The 24,697-nt window shown below is 43.5% G+C and overlaps 1 protein-coding gene across 1 annotated transcript in view; it reads left to right on the plus strand.

Moving 5' to 3' along the window:
• LOC112307631 (aldehyde oxidase) overlaps nucleotides 1–24,697 on the plus strand; it is a 65,880-nt gene that overhangs the window by 35,240 nt on the left and 5,943 nt on the right. The window contains 11 exon segments of the mRNA XM_071220779.1: nucleotides 3,157–3,281; nucleotides 4,970–5,051; nucleotides 5,054–5,102; nucleotides 5,996–6,083; nucleotides 11,073–11,159; nucleotides 11,994–12,185; nucleotides 13,878–14,105; nucleotides 19,663–19,758; nucleotides 21,589–21,717; nucleotides 22,407–22,481; nucleotides 24,389–24,445. Of these exon segments, the coding sequence (XP_071076880.1) occupies nucleotides 3,157–3,281; nucleotides 4,970–5,051; nucleotides 5,054–5,102; nucleotides 5,996–6,083; nucleotides 11,073–11,159; nucleotides 11,994–12,185; nucleotides 13,878–14,105; nucleotides 19,663–19,758; nucleotides 21,589–21,717; nucleotides 22,407–22,481; nucleotides 24,389–24,445 (1,208 nt within the window).

Here is a 24,697-nt window from a genome sequence, read left to right on the forward strand (position 1 = left end):
GGAACCAAGATGGCGGCGTAGGTAGACACACTGCGCCTCCTCGCACAACCAGAACTGACAGAGAATCGAACAGCAAGGGGGACCGACACCAAGGAAATAGAAAATAAACACATCCAGACTGGTAGGAGGGGTGGAGACGGGCACCAGGGTGGAGAGGACTCACGTGGCTGTGGCGGGACTGAGACTGGCGGAGTGTGGGACAAACGGCGCAGGCAGTCCGAGCACTAGCAGACCCTGCGGCCCCACATTTGCACAGATAAACCCAGAGGGCCAGACTCGGAGTGCCGGAGAGTGGGGCAGGCAGAGCAGCGGGTAGCACCCCGCGGCACCAAATTCGCCCACAGATAAACCTGACGAACGGCGGGCAGCGAAGCAGACCGTGCAACCCAGGCTCCAGCTCAGGGAAATAAAGCCTCAAACCTCTGATTGAAAGCGCCCCTGGGGGTTGGGGCGGCAGCAGGAGAGACTCCCAGCCTCACGGGAGAGGTTGTTGGAGAGACCCACAGGGGCCTAGAGTGTGCACAGGCCCACTTACTCGGGAACCAGCACCAGAGTGGCCCAGTTTGATTGTGGGTATCGGAGTGAAAGATTGAAATCCGGAGGAGAGTGAGGTGGGCGCCATTGCTCCCACTCGGCCCCTCCCCCACATACAGCGTCACAGCGCAGTGACCAGCATTACCCCGCCCCGTTGAACACCTAAGGCTCCGCCCCTTAAAGTAACAGACGTGCCAAGACAAACAAACAAACAAAAATGGCCCAAATGACAGAACACTTCAAAGCTCCAGAAAAAATACAACTAAGCGACGAAGAGATAGCCAACCTATCGGATGCACAGTTCAAAGCACTGGTTATCAATATGCTCACAGACTTGGTTGAATCTGTTTGAAAAACAGATGAAAAAATGAAGCCTATGCTAAGAGAAACAAAGGAAAATGTACAGGGAACCAATAGTGATGAGAAGGAAACTGGGACTCAAATCAATGGTATGGACCAGAAGGAAGAAACAAACATCCAACCAGAAAAGAATGAAGAAACAAGAACTTGGAAAAATGAGGAGAGGCTTAGGAACCTCCAGGACACCTTGAAACGTTCCAACATCCGAATTATAGGGGTGCCAGAAGGAGAAGAGGAAGAACAAAAAATTGAAAACTTATTTGAACAAATAATGAAGGAGAACTTCCCCGATCTGGCAAAGGAAACAGACTTCCGGGAAGTCCAGGAAGCCCAGAGAGTCCCAAAGAAGCTGGACCCGAGGAGGAACACAACAAGGCACATCATAATTACATTACCCAAGATTAAACGCAAGGACCTACATCCAAGATTACTGTATCCAGCAAAGCTATCATTTAGAATGGAAGGGAAGATAAAGTGCTTCTCAGATAAGGTCAAGTTAAAGAAGCTCATCATCACCAAGCCCTTATTATATGAAATGTTAAAGGGAGTTACCTAAGAAAAAGAAGATCAAAAATAGGAACAGTAAAAATGACAGCAAACTCACAGTTATTAACGGCCACACATAAAACAAAAATGAGAGCAAACTAGGCAAACAACTAGAACATGAGGGTTGTCAATAAGGGAGTGGGAGGGGGAGAGGGGGTAAAGGTACAGAGAATAAGTAGCACATAGATGATAGGTGGAAAATAGACAGGGGGAGGGTAAAAATAGTGTAGGAAATGTAGAAGCCAAAGAACTTATAAGTATGACCCATGGACATGAACTATGGGTGGGGAATGTGGGAGGGAGGGGGGTGGGCAGGATGGAGTGGAGTGGGGGGGGAAATGGGACAACTGTAATAGCATAATCAATAAATATATTAAAAAAATAAAAATAAAAAAATAAAGTGTTCATGTCAATGCTCATTGAATCTTTTTTTTTTATGGTGGCTGCTTTAAAATCCTTGCCAGATCATTTCACGGTCTGTGTCATCTCAGTATTGGAAGCTGTTGTCTTTTCTCATTCAAGTTGAGTTCTTGGTATGGAGAGTGATTTTTTATTGTGTCCTGGTCATTTAGGATATTATGTTATAAGACTCCAGATCTTATTTAAGTCTTCTATTTTACCAGAATTCCTCTGACCCTGTGTTGGTGGGGGAAATGGGGGGGGGGGGTGATGCCTTGTTATTGCCAGGGCGGAAGTCTAGCTTTCCCATATGGTCTCCCCTGACACCACCCCAGCAGAGGGTTTTGGGTACCTCATTGAAACCTGATAAGGGTGGAAGCCTAGGCTCTTCACTCAACTTTTGCAAATAAAGACAGGTTCATAGTTTTTTCTGTAGTGTTTCACTGAAGTAGAGTAGTTTTTTATATAAAAGCTTTCTGTCCTGCTAGGCTTCTCCTTTACTGGTCCTTTGTTTAGAGAAAATCGGCTTTTCTTGGGACTTTTTTAAAAAGGTTTTTTAATTTATTCTTAGAGATAGGAGAAAGGAGAAAGAAAGAGAAGGAGAGCAACATTGACATGTGAGAGAAACATTGATGGGTTGCCTCTCACACATGCCCTGACCGGGGCATGGGCCCACAACCCAGGTGTATGCCCTGATTGGAAATTAAACCCAGTACCTTTTGCTTTGTGGGCCAATACCCAACCCACTGAGCTATATCAGTGAGGGCTTGGAACTCTTTTTCTGTCTTTGCCTGCTAATATTTATAGATTTCTGTCTCCTCTGGTACCAAATACAGGTTACATGAAGCAAAATAACAACATAACCCATTGAATTCACCATTGTATCTTTCCTTGGGTCCCAAAATCCCTAGGTGGTCTGCCTTCTCCTTTGTATCTTTGACAATCTTCTTATGTTTTTCTCTTATATGTAACGTTCATGGCTGTTAGCAGAAGGAACAGGGAAACATGCATCTACACCATCTTGTCTTAGAACTAGAATTCTCCTTGTCATGCTATTTTGACTCTATACGCCCTTCCCTAAGACTATGTGATCCACTGTACTGGTAGATCTGGAAGGTTCCTCTACAGAACTTTACTTCACATAAAGTTGCAGGTATAATGAAAGCTCATTGTTATTGTTTGTGGCCCTTCACCATGCAGCCTACTGTCCCAGCAGAAGTACTGTCAGTGGACTTTCTCCATAATGAGAAAACACCTAGGGGATGCTACCTGTCCTATCTAACAGCCTTCTTGATTCTGGTGTATTTTCCTCTAAAGGTGAAATACGTCTGGGAGGTCAGGAGCATTTCTATATGGAAACCCAAAGCATGCTTGCTGTTCCCAAAGGAGAGGAGCAAGAAATGGATATCTCTGTGTCCATACAGTATCCCAGAGGCATACAGGTAACATGGGGCCTTTGTGGAAAGAATATAGCTAAATGGTTTTTGCCTGCAAAATACACCAAAAGCAATTAGAGACAAAAATGCCATTCCAGAAACTGATGGAATTTGGAGTACTAAAAACCATATCCATCTGGGTATTAATAGCCATATAATTTTGAAGCTTTTAAGTATTTTTAGAGTAGACACCTTCTGTTTGTGGTTCTAAACAACTAAAGTTGTAACTAAAACAGTTATGGAATCAGCAGGTCTCTTTTGCTATACGTTTGTCACTTAAGAATATAAAAGAAGCGATGAATTATCACTTAAGCTCTTGAATGATAATATAGGAAAGTTGTTCAGAGGAGAAATCCTGAGAGTTCTCATCACAAAGAGAATTTTCCTTTTTCTTCTATTGTGTCTAAGTGAAATGATGAATGTTAACTAACCCTATTGTGGTAATCATTTTACAATATACATAAATCAAACCATCATGCTGTATACCTTAAACTTATACAATAGCATAGGTTAACTGTTTCTCAAAAAAATGGAAAAAAGAATAAAAAAGAAAAAAAGAGGAAGGTCCGTCCTACAAAGTTTATAGTACCCAACTCACATGAAGCAGTTAGGAAACCACACTGGGGAGATTACAACCTAGTGTAAATCGGCTAAGTCAGAATTTACAAACATGGAAGAATTGAGAGAACACAGGGCTGCTAAGAGCAAGAGTCCTCCAGAAAGTCCTATGAAGATCAAGTCTTAAGTTTGGATTTATACTGAAATGAGGTTTGTCTAGATGGTGAGAGGAAATATCATTTCCAGACAATTCCACACCAAGATCAAATACCACTCTTTCATTCATTCATTCATTCATTCACCTGTCCCTTCTGCAAATACGTATGCCTATATACCAGGAAGCATGCATGTAAGAGAGGAAGGCTAGTACAAGGACTGCCAAGCTGGAATGGAGGATGCACTTTAGGGGTGGCTAGTTTAGGCATCGGGGTGAAAGCAAAGGGGTCTTGATTCAGTAGGTCATAAAGAGCAGGGTTATTACCAGAGCAAGTAGGAATGTGGGAATGTGGAGAATGAGGCCTTTGGAAGGTGAAACACTAAGAAGGGTGAGGCAAACTCACCCAGTCCTCTTCTGCTCCTCACCTGCTGTGTGACATTGGGTCCCTCACTTCATCCCTCTTGGACTCCCCATCGGTAAAAACATTAGGATGGCACAAAAAGAGCAAGACCTGCATCCAGGGAAGACCTACTGGCCAACTGTGGCAGTAATCCAGATGGGAGGTGAAGAGTGCATTTTTCACTGGAGAACAGTAGCGTGCAGGGAAAAGACCCAATCTGAAAGAGGCTTGGAAGGCCACAGAACCTCCCTGCTTCAGAAAACACTAATCCCTAGGAAGGGATTAGTGTGAAAAGTATGCTTTGTGTAAATGAGTAGTTCATGGGGGAAATTTCTTTAAAAAATTTAGCACAGAGTACACTACTCAATACTAATGATAGTTTTGGTGATGTCATTGTAGCTAAATACCACTGAGATCAGCATGGATGCACACTGAGGTTATTGGAAATCGCCCTGTTCTTTAGCATAACCACACAATTTGTGTATCATATACAACATTGTAGAATTAAAACATGTAAGGGCTGTCTCAACTCCCTTGCTGCTGATGGGTCGGATTAATGAGACCTGTTCTCATTCATAGGACAGAGTTGCTTCGGTCCTGAAGCTCCCAGCTAACAAGGTCATGTGTCGTGTAAAGTGTGTCGGTGGGGCGTTCGGGGGAAGGCATTCAGAACTGGCATCATGGCAGCCATCACCGCATTTGCAGCAAACAAGTAAGTGGAGAAAATAAAATGAGGTTGTGCTGAACATTAGCAATATCAGAATTAAGGAGGAAGAATTTCAGTCAAGATTATTTAAAATCACATAGAATATACACATACACAGACAAGCTGCCAGTTTTTACAACTTTTTATCTTATATTGTCAAGCTGCATACAATAAGGGCCAAAATAAGAATCAGTTACCGAAAAGAATAAACACCCCAGTGAAAATACTATAATACCTGGAGAGCAGACAGAAACAGGTACTGAAAGGATGGAGGTTACTTCTCCATAGCACCTGTGTGTGTGTGTTCCATTGATTTAAATGGAGATTTTGCTGTTGTTATGCTTATCTTTACGTATATTAGCTTATATTACAATTTTCCTCAAGAGTCTCAAAATGTTTCCATAGGAAATTGTCTTTGGAGCGGGTACACATAGAAGGCTTAATTTCTTTGGGGAGTAATATGGGTCAGTTCCTCTATCCCATGATACAAAAAGACCTTGCTTGCATACCTGTCCTATCTGGGAGCACTTGCACACCTGTCCAATGATCACCACCTGAATTCCTCCATTTGTAACCAGTCTCTAATGTGGCGTTTGGACTATTTGCCTATATAGGAGGTTGTTATTACAGTGGGAAATACCCCCAAAGCAGTACTCTGGGTCCTCTGCACCCATGAGCCTCCCTCCCATAAGTAGTGAATGCCAGCGATTGCGCCCTGACCTGAAGAGAGGGGAGGCCACTGTGTGTGCTTGAGATCAGCACGGCCTAAGTTCAGGGAGTAGTTCTGCTGTTCTGTAATGTGTGTGGATGCCACTCAAGGTGCCATTAGGGGCTCCGTAAACCCCATATAATACCTATGTGGTAAAAGAGTTCACCACTCTTGGTTTTTTCTGTTTTAGACATGGTCGTGCCGTCCGCTGCATCCTGGAATGAGGAGAAGACGTGTTAAAAACTGCAGGCCGCCACCCTTACCTTGGAAAACACAAAGTGAGCAGAAGGGAAGGGGAGGATTCCTGTTGTAAATACGACATTCCAAAAATGCAGAGGGCAGCGCTTGGCTCTTCTCTAATGGGGAATAACAATGAGCAAATCAACAAATTGTGCTTCTATTTAACTTTCTATTCCTTGGGCTAATTGCTTAATTACTGGCTGGTAAAATGAAGCTTTTCTGCTTGCCTCAAAGATGACAATTTGTGAACGGCTAACTGGTACTGGCTGCTACAGAGTGATTAACTGGAAAACATATTAGTATATAGGTCCATAAAAGTAGATATGATAATCATATTATAAAAGACGTAAAAATAGAGTGATTCCTATAAAAATGGTGTTTTGTAAAATTATAATTATTTGCCAACAGGTTCCTCATTTTTAACTATATCAGAATATTTTGTAAAACTCTCTCCCAGAAAATTTCCATAGCAGAAAATTATAATTATTATTATTTGTTTTTGCTTTATAAGAATTAAGTTTACCTGGCAGAGTGGGCTAATGGCTCTAACAAACAACTAAAAACCCTCAGGGATTTAAACCTTTATTGTGTTAATTCTTGCCCAAGTAACAGCTAAATGTAATCAGTGGGGGTGCAGAGGAGGAGGGGGGAGAAGAGAGGCTCTGCCCCACAAAGTCTGCAGGGACTGCAGCTTCCCCTCTTCCCCTGGGACTGCACTGCTGAATGCAGAAGTCACTAGGCACCTGTGGCTATATTTAAATTTAAATTTACTCAATTAAATAAAATTAAAAATTCAGTTCTACAGTTGCATTAGCTATATATCAGCTGCTTAAGAACCCAGTGTGGCTAGTGGCTGCCATATTGGACATGCAGATATAGAACATCACAGAAGGTTCTGTTGGATAGCACTGCCCTAGGGACCCTGAGTCCTCCACTGGATCTTCTGCAGAAGGCAGCAGACAGGGGAAGAGAAGGAGCACAAAGTGTCATGTGGGAGGTGTTTTAGTCACCAGGCCTGTAAGTGATGGTGGACCCAGCTTCTATCCACATGTTATTGGCCAGAACCTTGCCACCTAACTACAAAGGAGGCTGGGAAATGTAGTCTTCCTCTGTGCTCAGGATAAAAGACAACATGGTAAGCAGAACACATAGCTTCATTTCTACCACAACTGGTGTGCCTGCACACATATTTTTAGAGGATAATAAATGTATCTTTTCAGTTCACATTCACTCTAAGCTATTAGATTTTGGTTTAGGTCAACAAAGATTTATTACAGCAAGGTTTGTTCGAAAGGAGATTACATTTTAGTGATTGAGAGGGAAATAAGTCACGTACAAAGTCACTATGAAAGCATAATAATCTCAGGGTAAAAGATGAGGCACACATAGTAACACCGGGGAGAGATAAACATGAATTGGCATATGTGCAGGAGGCTTCTTAGAAAGGGGAAACATAAATGACTTTCAAGAAAGGATAGGCAGAAAGAAGGCATACCAGGTGGTATGAATACTAAAAGCAAGAATGCAGAGTTGGCAGGAATAGGGGGATAATGAGAATGAGAACACAGAGGGCTTGCTGAAGAGCAATGGGAAGTAAAAGTCGTTGGGTTATGTGATGCCAGACTGAGAGGGGCCCAAGAATCCCAAGATGGGGGTTTAAGCTTGATGTCATAAGAAAGAGTGAAACTGAGTAGGCCCTTGACCAGGCAAGTGCCCTAACCAAACATGGGTCCACTGGGAAGAGTAACATCATGGCAGTGGGCAGGATGGCCTAGGGAGGAGAGAGGATGGAAGCAGGTGGACCACTGGGAGGCAGCTCACGACATGAAGCAGTTGAAGTCTGAGCTACAAAAATAAGAGGCAGAAGAAGATATTTTATTATGTAAAGAGCCATTATTGTGTAAAATCAAAGAGAATTTGGTGACACACTTGGCAAAATACTAGCAGAATAAAACCACACACATGACTTGGAAGTTTCTAGTAGACAGAGCCAAGTTGGAAGGAGGAGCCAATCTGGAGAAACAGTGATGAGTTTGTTTGTGTAAGTTTTGGGGAGGAAGTGACAAATGTCCTTCACTAATATGGGACTTTATTAAAAGGACTGGATTATAGTTATAGAAGTCATCAGCATAGTGGAGATTAAAAATATGAGATAATGTTTTGTAATAAAGGGTGGCGTGAGGACAAGGGATGATGTTAACTTGTTTGTCGGGAGTGGACCAACAGCCTACCCTTGACACAGTCTGAACGGATGAGATGCGTCTGCACAGCAGAGGCAGCTGTGGCTGGACTTCCTGTATATCTCTTCTTGCATGCATGTCTTTGCTATTACTAGGTGGTGGGATTTTTGAGCACTTGTATTTCAGGTCCACCGATCTGCAGAATTCCAATGCAATTGTACAAAATGATTTCTTGGCCATAGAACAAAAGTCCCTTATAACCTCTCCACAGCCTACTTCTCCTACCTATTGGAAGATTAATATTAGACAATGGGCAGGCTAGCTGCCTGAAAAATGGAGAAAAGTTTTACTAGATGTCCCCTTTAGTACAATCCCCCCTATACCTTGGACAGAAATAATAATTGACGGAACTAGATGGGTAAAAGAGCAAGGAAAATAGGTGAACTATTATGATTTAAGCATGAAGGAACAAACAAAGATCATCCCCTGCAAAGTGCATAAAGAAAGAACCTAGACAGGAAGATAGATGGCTGAGTGAGAAAGCCTAACCACATGGGCCCTTTAATAGTTCACATATAACTAGTCTAGTGTATCTTTTTGACCTATGCCAAATTCTGTAAACTTTGTTAGACATCAAATGATCAACAGCTATTTGAAACTTTGTACATGTAGTTAATTGTGGTTGTCTGATTGTTAGCCCTCCTGGTCAAAATAACCTTTGTTTAGCATGATTAAATCTGTAGAACTTCCTGTACATTTTCTTGGCATTTCTGTATAGACCTTTTCTGCTTGAGAAATCATGCCATGTACCTGTTTCTTTGATGTTATATAATAAATTTCTATAAAAATAAAGCTTGATTAAACTCTGAGAGTTCAGTCAGACCCACAAGGGCTGGCCGTTCTCCAGCATCAAACTTGGTGTCCGACTCTGCATTCTTTGCCTGCGCTGTCCATCCTTCGGGGACCCTGAGACCTGCCGAGGCTGGACCCCGGCACTTATTAATACTATTAATATTAATAATTTATAGTTATAACACTCTGTTCCAGTTACTTGCCAAAGATTTTCCATGCACTACCATATTTATTGCCATTTCACAGATGGCCAGAGGCTGTAGGGCTTGCCTAAGGAACAGAGCGGGTTAAGTAGCAGAGCCAGACCTCATCCTCAAACTGCTGGGATTCATAGGCCATGTCCCCGGTTGGATTTCGGTTCCATTCAATAAAAATCATTACAGTGAACTTTAATAACTTCAGAGATATTGAAGTGGTGAGCAGGCAGAAAACAGGAATACTGGATACATCTTAAAAGCAAGGAAGATATTTATTTAAAAGACCTTCAGCAGCACCAAATGCTGCTGAGACTGTTGGCGGAAAATGGCCCTGTGAGAAAAATGTGCAGAGTGTATTCTGAGCAGATTGGAAGATTAGGAGAAGACCTCATCTTCAAATTAGGAGATTTGAAGATTGGGAGAAACGTAAGGATGGGAGCCATAATTCAAGGGTGGCAAGAATGAGGGGTCAACAAATACATCACTGCTTTACTTTACAGGGAGAAAAAAGGATTGATTAAATAGTAGTGATGGATTAAACAGGAAGAGTTTCTGTTTGTTTTACTTATTTATCTTTCTGTACCCTTCCTTTTTTCCTTTTTCATTGTTATTTTTAGTTGTGGCAAAATACACACAACATAAAATGTACTATTTTAATCATTTTTAAGTGTACGTTTCAGTGGCAGTAAGTGTTCACATTGTTGCCCAATTGTCACCACCATCCAACTCTGAAGTTCCGTCCATCTTGTAAAACTGAAGCTCTGCACCCATTAAGCAGTAACTGCCCTTCCTTCCTCTCTCAGCAGCGCCTGGCAACCACCATTGTGCTTTCTGTCTCGATGTATTTGACTAGTCATATAAATAGATCACAGTATTTGTTCTTTTGTGACTGGCTGATATCAATTAACATAATGTCCTTAAAGTTCATACTTACTGTAGCATGTGTCAAAATTTTCTTCCTTTTTAAGGCATAATACTATTGCATTGTATGTATATGCCACATTTTGTCTATCCATTCATCCACTGATAGACACTTGAGTTACTACTACCCCTTGGCTATTGTGGGTAATGCTGTTTGCTATAAACATAGGTGTGCAAATACCTCTTTGAGACCCTGCCTTCAATTCTTTCAATAAATGCCTAGATGTGGGATTGCTGGATCATGTGGTAGTTCTACTTTAATTTTTTGAGGAACTGCCATACTGTTTTCAATAGCAGATACATTACTTTACATTCCCACCAACTGTGCACCAAGGTTCCAATTTCACTGCATCCTCACAAACACTTAACTACTTTCTGTTGTTTTTTATAGTAGCCATACTAACGCATGTGAGGTGGTATGCTGTGGTTTTGATTTGTATTTTTCTAATGATTAGTGATGTTGAACATCTTTTCTTGTGCTTACTGGACCTTTATATATCTTCAGAGAAATGTCTCTTCAAGTCCTTTGTCCACTTTTTAATCAGATTTTTGTTGTTGTTGTGTTGAAGAGTTCTTTATACATCCTGAATATTAACCCTTCACAGACACATGATTGGCAGATGTTTTCTCCCATTCCCTGGGCTGCCGTTTCACTCTGTTTTTTATCTCCTTTGACACACAGAAGTTTTTTAATTTTGATGTAGCCAGTTTATCTATTTTTTCTTTGCTGCCTCTGCTTTTGGTGTCATATCCAAGAAATCATTACCAAATCCAATGTCATGAAGGCCTATGTGTAGAGGATACACAAGTGACAAAGCACACTTTAGAGAGACTTGGGCCCCAGCACTGGCATGAAAGGTCAGTTCTCCTCCCGCAGGCTGGATTCATGAACGAGGGCAGAAGCTTGGCCCTGGATATGGAGCATGACAGCAATGCAGGCGCCTCCCTGGATGAGTCATTACTTGTAAGTGTTTTAAGGAGCAAGTTCACATTCTGGAAAGTGTTACATAAAATGGTTGAATTCAGAAAATTTTCAATAGCTAAACAATATTTAATTATAAAAGCATAAAAGCCCCCATATAGGGTAGCCTCTTGTTACTGCTGCCCCCAGAGCGAGTCCAAAGGTATTGGCCAAGTCTGATCTGCATCCGTGTGTTATCTCCATGTTTCCTATACTGACAGCTCTTGTTCCAGGTGCAAGCCTTAGACCTCAGCCTCAGCCCTATTGACATTTTGGACGGATGATTCTTTGTTGGTGGGGGGGCTGTCCTGTGCATTGTGGGATGGTTAGCGGTATTCTTGGCCCCTACCCAGTAGATTTCAGCAGCATAGCTACCCTCCAGTCTCAACAACCAAAAATGCCTCCAGACATTGCCAAAGTCTCAGGGGAAAAAAGGGCAAAACTACCCCCAGAGGAGAACCAATCATTAGACCAAATGCCAAAACATTTTTTCCTATTATCTAGGATATTATTTATATCCGTTACATTCAACAGATTAAGTGGTTAGGGCCTATGAATGCTTCATGGGCTTTTGGAAATGTTTGAAATCTGGGGGAAATGCACTAGCTCTAAAATATGAAAATTAAAACAAGATTTCAAAAGAAAAGTTATTCAAATCCTTATGTATTATTTTACAGCAAAGATGCATTTAAATTGAGACATGGGTCTAGTTTAAGCATGTTTGATGTGACTGAGAGAGTCAGTCATTTCTGACCTGGTTTTGGTCTGAGGTCTCAGGATGATAAAACAGGTACAGAAGGACAAGGGTCTCCTCACATCAACTCTGGATTTCCCCAGGTGTTAGAAATTGGAATTCTGAAAATGGAAAACTGTTACAAGTTTCCCAACCTGCGTTGCTGAGGGCAGGCGTGCAGAGCCAACCTTCCATCCAGCACGGCTTTGCGTGGGCTCGGCTTTCCTCAGGCAGGACTGGTCACCAAATCCTGCATCACAGACATTGCAGCCGAGTGTGGGTTGCCCCATGAGAAGGTAGTCTAAAGTAGTCTCATTCACAAAAGATACCGAATTTTAGAGGTGAGAGGGGCATTGGGAGCCACTCACGCTGAGAAATGTGAGGCCCTAGGAGCTAAATTTATCTCAGGGAACCCAACTCACTACTTTCACTCAAGCCCCTTCTCAAAATCCTGCAGACACGAAGATATTGAAGAGTGACCTTTGGATTCTAACTTGTTTCATGAGAAATCTCCATTGGTTGGGGGTATAACTGCTACAAGTTGTCACACCCTTCCTCCCCCTGCTTCTTAACATCTCAGGCAGTAGTCCTAAAGTTTCAGTCGCTTCGGTCACTGCAGTGGTCTGCCTTCAGTTCTCTGTCTGCCCCAACTCCATCTTTCACAAGCTCTGTGTTCTTCCTTGTACCCCTTCTACCCAAGGATCCCAGAATGGAGTTACAGTGGGGATGCATGGTGTTCTCTCTCACCCTTTCTCCCCTGTGCCTTCTGCTGCAGCGTTGGGGGCAGAGGGGAAGAGAAGGAAGAAAACAGGCAGCATCTCCTCATGTGACTCCTCCTAGTGAGTCCTCTGTCCTCAGTTCAATGTAGCTACTTCTCAAGTATGTTATCTCTGGGTTCCATTTCTGCCAGTTCTCGTGAAAATCAACAGTCCTCCATGAGGGGGCCTTCGAGCTCACCTGCCCTTCAGCTGGCCCCTCATGCAGCATCCCCCAATGCCCATGCCTCTGAGTCCCAGGCTGCAGCAGTCCTTTAGAAAGTCTTTGTCCTCCATTCATCTCTGTGACCACAGGCAGGAGCTATCTTCGTCATGTCTCTGGAACTTGTAGGGGATCCTTGCCTCTCCTTTCCTGCTCATCTCCCCACAGCCTCTCTCCCAGACGCTCTGTCACACTGGTGGCTCTGGGGAAGAAAATCAGATCGTGACCTCCCTTCATCCCTGAGGAAAGTTGGAGGAAAGAATAGCCACCCTTAAAAACACTGCCTTGCCCCAGATGGCACAGCTCACTCATTTCCAGTCATCTCTTCATAATGATCTGGGAATTTTTTAGGGGGATGAGGAGACTGTATGTCTGTAATGGCCTCTGTCAGCACGAGGAGATGCCTGGTCGCAACTGCTGAGTGGTCTCGACTGAGAATGTGAAGTTCTTGACCCTTTTGTTCTCAGCCGTGGGTCTTAATCTCCAGTTCTGGGAATTCAGGAGAATTCTTCTCAGTACCTCAGACACCCTGGGGTAGAATCTTTTAATTTGTTCTTCATCCTAGTTATGGATTATATTTAAACAGGCTTTAATATGTTCCCATTTGGAAGTAAGTGATTTTATTTTGACACAGCATCTGATTCATGTAGATCACACTGCCTGGAAATTAAATTCAGGATTACTTTGCAACAGCTATTCACAGACATCCAGTATTAAGAGTCTACAACATACCTGCACTGGGTTGAGTTGTATAAGAAACACAAGGGAAAGATTCCTTCCCTTAAGCTTAGGCAGCAGCAGTATGGAAGGCCTGGGAGTGCTAACATTTGAGAGAGGCTTTGAGTAGAAGAAGAGAGTATTTCACATTGGGAAAGGCTTCAACGAGGGCTGTGTTGGACTCCGTTTGGGCCTTACAGGATGAGCGGATTTTGACTAGGAGGACAGTGGATGGAAAAGTCTCTCTGCCAAGTCCCCCCACCCCACCCTTTTCATCTCCTTTTTTTAAATAGGTCCGAATGATAAACATGCACAAGGAAATTGATCAGACACCCTACAAACAAGAGATCAATACCAAGAACCTGATCCAGTGTTGGAAAGAATGTGTGGCTATGTCTTCCTACTCCCTAAGGAAAGCAGCTGTGGAAAAATTCAACTCGGAGAATTACTGGAAGAAGAAGGGGCTGGCCGTGGTTCCCATGAAGTATCCTGTTGGCTTTGCCTCATGAGCTGCTGGTCAGGTCAGTTCTCCAAATGGACGAATCAAAGGTGTTAGGAAACTTTCCATTAAGGTGAATTTGTGGGGGGCTCTGTCTGCAGAGCACCCCTGTCTGCCACAGATGAGAGTAAGTCTACCAAGACATGATCTGCTTGGGGAGGAAAAGTGGCCAATCTCTCAGAGGAGAAGGGCCATGAGCCTGTTCCTCAGTGGGCTTTTATGGGGTTCAATTTGCACAGGAATACAGGTAAAGCGCATCAATCATTGTCAGGCAGTAATGATCAAACAATAGATAACATTCAAGAACTATGAGGGTTTATTCTGAGTCAGGGTCAGTTAGCTAAAGGGCTATAAAACTTTGAGAAACAAATTTTTTTCATGCTTGGACCCTTATCAGAAAATCGAGGATATTCTTAGCAAAGCAGGTTTCACAGGATTTTATGCATTCTTTCTTAGGCGTGATCACCCCAGGGAACCTCCCGTTCCTGCCCAGGGCTGCACCGCCCTCCAGCATTGTTTCAGGCTTAAGTCAGGCAGGGGAAGTAAGGCAGCCAAGAGATTAGGACACTTCTTGCAGACAGAATGAGGACTCAGGCTATGTCAAAGCTGAGGGGTAAGGGTCCATCACCCCCTTTTTCTATAGCCCCCCAAGTCCTTCCCTAAGGGCCCCTTTGAGACCATGACTGTCTTAGGTCATCCCTTCCTTGAGGAATCTTACCTGTCATTGGCTAACCACCTGGGGCCAAGCAGGGTGATGTAAAAGAGAGCAGAGGCAGGGCCCCTTCCAGGAAGATAAGCTTTATCTCCTTAGTGGCTTAAGGTCCTAAGGTCTCTTTACCTCAGCTTTAGCCATGGGGGATTACAGCTTCTGAAACCAGGCAGGGCAGTTCCCAACATGAATTAGCCATGTGGTTGCAGAAATGTTCCATTAAGGAGAATTAGCCATGTGGTTGCAGTACCCAGTGGTTAAAGTTTACCAACGTCGTGCTCAAACTAGCTTTTCCCCAGAGGAGACAAGAGTCCATGTTCCCAGGGTTGGTGACAAGCATCCCTCCTGGGAAACTGGGAGATGTGATTTCTATTCCTGGCCCTGGCATTAAGCAGCTGAGTCAACTCACTCTGGGCCCCAGATTGCTCAAAGATAAAGTGAGAAGGTGGGACCAATGTCTGCCAAGACCCCTCTCTCAACTCCTCTAGGAGCTGAGTGTCTGGACCATGTGATAGAAACAGGAAGCTGCGGGGTACTTGGCGCCCCTCCCCTTTCTGGTGGGTTAGGGTAAACTAAACCCAAAAAGTTAATTCATTTAAATCATTGTTAAAGCACAATTTTAGGAATTGGTTCACTTCATAGCCATTAGAAGTGTGAAGGGGAAGACTGAAAATCTGTTCTCGTAGTTTAATTTCTTTGACTGATTAAATATACTCCCTGCTTGGTTGCTAAATCTCAGTTACTGTTTCCACCTCTTCACTCTTGAATGGATCTTACCCAGAACAGCTGATGAAGGACTGATCTCTTCTAGCTCATTGTACAGCAGTGATACATGGGACCCTTGTTATCTATGTTCTTACATATACGTGTATGCATATATGTACATATATGTGAGTAAGATGACAAAGCCTCAAAATGATTGGCACTCCCCTTCGCAGCTTTGGCTGAGCCATGGTGAAGATGTGGCAGGTGCGTTGAGTGGTGACAGAAGACAGGTGAATGAGGGTGGCACTGTGAGGGGCACTAAGGGATGAGCTGGATGTCGGGACAGCAGAGGCAGCCAAGTGAAGCAGGTGGGAAGGTGCTTGCCTCATTCTCACGGTCATCGGTTCACCTGCCCATCCTGGTTCAGCTTCGGTGTAATGTTAGATCCGTTCCTGCAGTTTTCACTGGAGGCAGATTATTAGCTCAGACGAGCAGCGTAACAATACAAGCGGTGATCTTATTACAGCCGTCCCATCACCTGCCTGTTTGCGATGACAAAAGCAGCAGAGTTGCTTAGTCATCTGCACCCACTTTACCCAGCTGTGGGGGAAAGTCAAGAAGCTGTGGTTGAGGAATAAAGGCAAAAACAAGGTTATTCAAAAGAAAGGAAGAGGGGGAAATTACCACTAAAAAAAGATAGCAAGCAGGGAATCTTGGAGTGCAGATTTGGGGAAACTGATTTGCTGGCAGCTAGCAGAGGCAGTCTGGGCTCTCTGTCATTGTGCAGGCCGGCTAGGATCATAGGGAAAACAATCTCCATCCTTTATGTGTGGTATGGAAATCCTTGGGCGTCAGGCTGTGCTAGACGCAGCAGCTGTTGCTATTTAATGGTTGCCATTACTTAATGTGGTAGAACACGGTCTGTCTCATTTCTCTAATCAGAAATTTCTCAAAAAGTAGGTAAAAAATAATGATGATTACTGAGCACCTACTATGTTGTAAGTACTTTTAGATTTTATCGTATTCAACCCTCAGGGCAACCTATGAGGTTTGTAGCCTTATCTTAATGATGAAAAACTGAGGATCAGAGAGCTTAAATAACTTGCTCAAGTCCTACAGCCAGTAAGAGGAGAGGCCAGGGCTAACACTCAGGTCTGGGAGGTCCCAGAAACTGTGCTTTCTCGCCTACTTCTAGCTGCCCCTCCATGGAGCCTTACAGTGGGATTCAGCACAGCAAGGAAGAAAGCAGACAACAGCCAGCGGTACAAGTTCATTCTCAAAGGCTACTGAGAAGCTCCCCGCTGTCACCAGCCCCTCCCACCCTTCCTTGGAAATTAGCCAGCTTCCATGTTTAAAACATTTGCTTTGGGGCTAAATCAGAGAATTTGAGATCAGTCAAGCTGCTTCCTGGATGCCAAATGCTGAAAGACTATTCTGAAGCAAATCTAAGAGAGGCGGGACCTAGAAATGGTATTTGAGCGCCTTCTGTAAATAAGACCCTAGGCTGAGTGATTTGTAATTTCCCACTTGATTGAACCCCTATCTGTTGGGTAGGTGTGATTCTATTTTATAAACTGAAGCCTATAGAAGTTTGCTCTCTTGCCCAAGGACATCCGGCTAGTGATATATCCTTGGGGAAGAGAGCAACTGTCAGGAAGCAGATCCCATGGTCCTTTGTCGTTCCATGCCCCTGCTCTCCCAACATACTTCACCTACACTTTTTTAATTCCTCAGCAAGGACATCAAAGGACACACAGTATCTAATTAACCTCTATTCCCAGCATCCCAGTATGGAACCTGGTGCAGAGTAGGAACAAAAGTGTTTGAACTGCTGAGACATTTGGGAATCTGCGGGACCAAAGCAAACTTCTCACCAATACCAACAGTCATTGCTTGAAGATTTCAATTTCACAGGCTAAGTCCCCAGTTTACATTGTAGAACCATCTGTTCTAACGCTCCAGTTGTGCCTATTTCGTAGATGAAGCTTTGTGGGATTATCTTTTGTGGCACTAACAATGAACCATCCGGTGGTGCCACTTAACGGAACCAAATTTGACATTTCAAATGGCCCCAGAGAAATTGCAGGAGCACGTGAAACAAATTACTCAGCAGTCTCTGATAGAAATGCTGCCCCAGACACACAGGCAAAGGGCCTCGCCCAAGAGGGTCACACAATGTTATACATGCACAATTCACTGTAATTGTCACTCAGTCATATGTGCCAGCTATGAATTTCGCTCACAACCTCTGGAACTCTAGCTGAGCAACGAGACCAAATACAGGGGCTACAGGCTTAAGAAACAGATCGAATGGCTATGCACTTATCAAACTTTTATTGAGCACTTACTGTGTGTGCGATGCTATGTGGCATTCCAAGGGATGCCTTAGGACCGTGGTTTTTCCTTTCAGGGGCTCGCATGCTAGCAGAGAGCACAATGAAGTGCCATAGAATGGAGCCCAGAAGCAGCCACTGCAGCTGGCATCAGATGGCGTCCAGTGCACAACCCAAGGGCCTCCGGCTCCGGGCTCTCTGTACAGCATGCCACTCCTTATCTTTATTGTCTTAAGAACAAATGGCCAGGAGCACAAGACAGTGTTTGCAGGAATGATGTGTCAACAGACAGTAAAACACACTCTGCTACACCTTCCCAAGTCCTTGGGCTGATTATAACGGCTACAGTGCTTTTCTTAATGTTCTAAAATTCTCCCTTGGGCTGTGAATGTATGTGCCTTTATCCTTGGAGACAGGGTGCACCTATGTCCCTACTTTCCCAATACATCTATAGTTTGCACCTGTGACCAAGTGAATAGAATCCATTTTCACTGTCCAAGTATCTTATTTGGAGAGACAGAGGCTATTGCTTGTCATTCGCTGGAGTAATGCAGACCTTTACACAGCAAAAAAGGGGCAGTTCTCCAAGTATGGCCTGTGGCCCACAGGTGGCTATGGGCAGAGATCGATCTAAGAATACAGTCCTTTCCTTGGGATGTATCTGGTGATTGACGTATGAGTCCATCAACTTTGGCTTATGCCCAGGTTGTTTATAAATAATCTCAGTGAGTAATAAAGGCTTACTCAGATTTTAGCTTTATTAAATGGAAATTAGCTTGTTACTAGAATTTTCTGAAGACTCTGCCTTTACAAATCCTAGATAACTATGCCACTCTGGATCAACACTTAGATATTTAGAAACCTAGCTGATAGGGCTTCAAGTGACCCTTGGCAGCTCCAGACCACGTCTGCGGGGTCACCACTTCCTGGTGGAGCAGCTGCCAAGTGTGCCTTGCAGGCCGTCCTGAGCCACAGCGTTAGAAGCATTTTCTTATGACCATATGCTGTTAATATTGCTCTTACACTGGAGACTCAAACTGAAGAAGCCTCCTTGTTTTCTGCAGTTTCCTGAGAAATCTCCATGCTCCCTAGTTTAGCATGAGCAGACTTGCAAGATGGCATATTCTTGTTAATTGTAAAACATGTTTAGCTTAGAGTTTAGATGCTTCTGATTACAGCAGGCTTTAATTCTGTTAGCAGCTTGGTTCCTTCTGGATCCCTCTGGAGAGCTGCACAGTTAGATAAGATTACTTCCAAGTTCCATTTCAACTAAAGCTCTGCTATTCAGTGCCAAGATGATTTAGAGTGAGCTTAGCTCATTTTGCAGTGAAAAAATTAGTGTCTGTCTGCCTCATCTTAGTTGGATTTTCATATTTGCTTCTCTGTAACAACCTACAACTGTGGGACTATGTGTTCACATAAATAATTGTTCTCCCTGTTTCCTAAACTGTCTATTGTAGATTTAACCTTGCATATTAAAACTGACAACACCTCCCAAGAAAAACTCCAAACTTAAATTTTGCTCCACCCATGTCGGGGTATCCTTGAAAGGATGAGCTCGAATGTCCCAATGAGGAAATAGTAGCTTAAGGAGCAGAGTCCTGCCCCAGACTCAAAGCTACCCAGCAGCAATCTGGCCTCTTGTGGGTGGTCTTGAGGTGCCCCAATGTTGCCCTGGCTTTGCTTAGTGCACTCGGCGACAGAGAAAGTGTCTGTGTATATTTTGGCAGATGGAAGGGAGGGGATCATTTCTAGGGAAAAGTTTTTAATTGACAAGACATATGATATCAGCCCAAAAGATCACGGAAACTATTTGTATCTTTTTTGCATAGGCTGCTGCCCTGGTTCACATTTATCTAGAGGGGTCTGTGCTGGTCACTCATGGTGGAATTGAGATGGGGCCGGGGGTCCACACTAAAATGATTCAGGTAAGAATGCAAATAATTGGGCGAAGTGGGGTGTGTGCTTATAGGTATGTGTATGAGACAGAAACTGTGAATGTACATTGTCTCTTCCAAAATAAAAAGGAGAGGACACTTTTGCTTTGACCACTTGATCTGTTAGCTATAAGCAGAACCTTGATAAACAAGCCAGTTTGTGACTGACCCTCTTAAAAGAATGTGGCAGAAGAGTCTTGGGTTGTCTTATTGCTAAGCAAGGCTGTATGGTTATCTGCTTTCCTTCAGCTATATTAACACGTGAGTTGCCTTTTGAAACCTTTGCTGGGCAAGTTCTGAGTTACTGCATTGTTTCTGGCTTTTTTATAGGGAGGACTCTAAACAATTGATGGTATAAATCACATTTGATATTTCTAACCAAACTCTACCAGTTTCCTTTTGGCTCATTAACTTTAGATTAACTTTTAGGTACCATTTCTATTTTGCTAATCATAGTAGTAATGATACAGGTTATAAAACATTTGTAAGAGACAATAGTTCTTTTTTAGAGGACCCTACATAATTCCACCATTTAGCAATAATCACTGTTTTGGGTTCTTTCCCATCTTGACTCCCCCTCCCCCCAAATTGCTCCTATGTTGTTTATGTGGCACTTCCTCCTGTCATTAAGAATTCTTTGCACTTATGACTTATAACAGCTGCATGTGGATTATATATAATTCATTTAACCTTCCTTGATTGTTGAACATTTCAGTGAATTTTTTCACATAAACCTGTGATCAAATCAATGAATATTTTTTAGAATAGATTCTCAGAAATGGAATTACTGGCCACAGAGTATATCTTTTATCCCACAAATACCTTTATTAAACCAGTTACAACTTGATCATTTGAAACACATTCCAAAATTGTTTCCTGGAAAGTAGCCATCATATTGCACCACTAATCAACACTCTATGTTATGGGTTGTTTTAATATTTCAGATAAGTCAACAAGTGAATGATAGTACCACATTATAGCTTTAATTTGCATTTTTCTGATTAGAGAGATGTTGAATATCTATTTTCTTTTATGTTATCAGTCACTGGTCATATCTTTCCCCACTTTGGGGGCCAGGTGTCAGTGTTTCCTTCACTGTGCCCCCAGACCTTTGTGTCTAAGCTGATGGATGTTGTGCAGAGGATCTTCTGAAAGCCAGTGGCCTAGAAGGACTCCATATGACCATGTGCCTGTCACAGCTGTGAACAAATTCTATTAAGCTACATTGCTTGCGGGAAAGAGGGGAATTTTGGATCAGCTGACATTAGTGATATGATTTTGCTCCCCAGCACTGAAAACAGGGAAAGAACAGAGCAGCCTGCTAAGTCCTCGTGTTGGCCAGCGGCAGTGGCACCGTCTGCCGTGACCGCATGCTGGTGCTGCTGCTGTTACAAAGCCATTGTTCTTTCTCAGAGGTGCGCTTTTCCCGGACCACCTCCGGAAATGTGGACAAGGCATCTCCTTTCTCATAGGGTTGTCTTTTCTAACAGTTTGCAGAGCGGCATGTAGGAAAGGCCTCCAGGGTGTTGATTTCATGATGACAAAGACATAAAGCACTTCTTCCTACCTTGGTGTGGGACCTCGTTTTCTCTTCCTCATGCTGTTGCACATGAGACGGTCAAAGCAAAAATGTGCTCAGGGCTTGGGGTCCAACTGGCTACAGAGTTTTTATAAAGAGGAACCTTTTGTGGCTGGAAGAATTTTATGGTCCTGCCCACTGGGCCTATCAGGACTTCACACAGATGCTACTGTGAGCACGTGCATAGGTCTGTGACTAACCAAAGTATTTGCGGGGGGAAAAACCTCTCTTCTAAAATCCAGGTGGCTAGTCGTGAATTAGGGGTGCCCCTGTCGGATGTCTACCTGCGTGGAACAAGCACGGAAACCGTCCCTAACGCAAACGTCTCCGGAGGTTCTGTGGTGGCAGATCTCAATGGCTTGGCGGTAAAGGTAAGAATCACTGCGGTGGCGTCCGCATCGTTAACCCCGTCAGGGCCAGCACGCGGGTGCTCGGAAGATGTTGAGAATTAACCCCGCTCTCCTCTCCTGCCCACACCCTCTCCATGAAAGCTTCCCTTCCCCCTCTCCGGCTCAGGCAGCGGTGCAGGAGCAGGGGCTGTCCTGAGCTGGAAATGCCACCACTCATTGCCCCTCCCTCATGACATTTCACCGGTCAGCAAGTCATTGCGACTCTGTGCAAACACTTCTCTGTAGAAAGAGACTCTTCCACTGCCCTGTTCTGATAACGTGGCTGTTTGTTCAGGCTCACACCTCCTGCCAGGGCCATGCCGGCTCTCTGTCTCCGCCCGAGTTCCATTGCCTTTCACCCTGACATCACGCTGCCAGAGCGAGCTTTCCCACAAGATAAATCTAACCACAGCTCGATTTGAAAATAGTGGCTGGTGGTTTGCCAACAGTTTTCCTGTTAAGTCCTGGCCTGCTAGCGTGGTCCCCATCCTAGGCAGCCACCCTTCAACCCTCCCCTGTGCGACCTGTCACATCGCCTCCTACAGGATGGGTCTCTTCTCCATGTTCCTTGAGCCTCTTAAATAAGCCAAGAATGGCACACGTCGTGTGGTTTCGATATTGGTGTTTGCATGAAATTATGATCGGAATTTTAACTAAAAAATAATCCCTAGGATGCTTGTCAAACTCTCCTAAAGTGCCTTGTACCCGTCATCAACAAGAATCCTCGAGGCGCTTGGACGGCCTGGGTGAGAGTGTCTCTGTGTTTTATGTTGGAGTAAAGGAGGGGGAGAGTGCAAGAGCTGCATGCGAATGAACTGTCGACAGAAAGGGCACTTGAACGGGCACTGCGGTGGCGTAGTGGCAAGCAGGGGCCCTTCAGCTCTCGGCATATGGACATCACATCATAGTATGATGGGAGAAAATCCTCTGTTGGAGAAAAAGAGGTTTGTCTGTCCAGAACTCTTTTTTAAAATGTTTTAATAGATTTATTTTTTATTTTAAATATCTTTACTGAGGTATAGCTAATATCCAATCAACTGCACATATTTATAATTTGATAAGTGTTGATAAATGTGTACAAATATGCACCCATCACCACAGTTAAGATAATGAACATATCCATCACCCCCAAAAGATTCCTAATGTTCCTTTGTAATCGTCCCTACTTCTCCCTCCCTCCCATGCTCACCCCACCATCCCCAAACATACGGATCTGCTTTTTGTCACTAACAGACCAATTTGCTTTGTCTACAGTTTTATAAAAATGAAATCATCCAGTATAAAATTTTTACAACACAGTGATTTGACATTTATATAACTTCAAAGTGACCACTCAATAAATCTAGTACCTGTCTGACACCGTACATACTCATAGTTATTACAACACTGTTGACTGTACTTCTGATCAGAATCCTTATTTTAAGCAAGAATTAATGAATGTTTCTTCTTGTAGAACCTATGTATTTTCTAGATAATAGCTGTAAGTCTGTTTGTTCTCCTTTTTTGGGTTCCACTCTTCCTAACATGGAAAGAAAACACTTCCCATTTTCTTCTTTTATAAAACTAAAACCATGTAAGCACTTATTTAGAAACAGAAAAGCAAGCCATTGGGTGTATATTCAGCCAATAGTTGGAATGGACCGGAAATACTCAACTGCTTCCTCTGAGCTACTTATGATGTAGTTGGAAGAGAAAACACACATTCTAAAGTCAACTAGCAAGTTTCTTAGAGTAATGAGTTCCGCAGTTCCAGGTGATACAGAACGGATAGCAGTAAAGACTGAGAGTGTGTGCCATGCTGACTGTTCTAGAATGTCACATTATAAGCATTCTCTGGAGGAAATAACATTTGGGAAGTATTACTTAGAAATGGTTCCTTCTAGTCCATAGAGTTAGGACTCGTTCTATAATTCATATTTATGGGAGCTCTCAGTCCTTTGGGGGCACATTTATTTCTGCCCTCTGCCCTGTGCTGCCTGGGCCCAGGATGGCTGAGAAAGTCTGGCCGGAGAAACACTATCTCCCAGGAGCAAGATGCGGAGCACGGGGGCCGGTCCTCCACCATCACAGAAGCTGCCATTCAGCCCACTTTCTTCTCTAATGGTTGCACGTCACATGTTTCCTGTCTCGGACTTGGGGGCTTGGACCTAACCCCCGTTTTTTCCTCTACTAGTCAACTGTGTGCATGCACTGCTAAGTCTGGAGAAACTTTTGTTTTAGATGGTACAATTTAGCGAAATATTTATTACCCCTCTCCTGTGACTATTATAGGTACATGATGTAAAAATGAAGCATCCAACCCCGCATTGTTTCTGGAGATGTTTTGTGTTAATAGGCTTAGACTTTCCAGATAACTGAGCGACAGTCTTCAAAAGCAGACTACGGGCTGCCCAGCGTCATCCAGGCGATGAGTGGAAGATGCCAGGGCATCGTTTATCACAGTGATGATGCATTGAGCAAGTGCTGTTACCACACCCGTGAGCCACAAAGGCCTGTGGAGATGGAGAACGCTGGAAGGAAGAAATTGATTTGGTTCTTCCCAGTTATTACCCCTGGTAGCTTTGTTTAACATGTACTAAAGTTAAAATTGATGTTGGAAGTGGTTCTTCTTCTAAACATCCGTATTGTGTTATGCTGTGCCCTTCTTTCACAGGTGCAGGCTGCTTCTGATGAAAGCATCAGTCTCTCGGCTCCTGGATCCTTCAGGTGAGTGGTCCTTTCCACCGCAGGCTACGGGAAGTAGCTGTGGCACCTTGAGGAAGAGTTTCGCTTCCGTTTGCAATTTTGGCACCAGTTGATTTTGTACCTTCTAGTGACCACTGTTATAAAGAACATTTAGCTGCTCCTTAATCCAAATGTCCAGAAAGGCTTTTATTGGGAAAAATAAGCACACAAATAAAATATGGCTGAATCGATGATTCAGGTTATATGGGGTAGTTCTAGAGTGTTCTGTAAGGCAGAG

The sequence above is a fragment of the Desmodus rotundus genome, chromosome 2 (assembly GCF_022682495.2).
Source record: "Desmodus rotundus isolate HL8 chromosome 2, HLdesRot8A.1, whole genome shotgun sequence".
Classification (NCBI taxonomy): domain Eukaryota; kingdom Metazoa; phylum Chordata; class Mammalia; order Chiroptera; family Phyllostomidae; genus Desmodus; species Desmodus rotundus.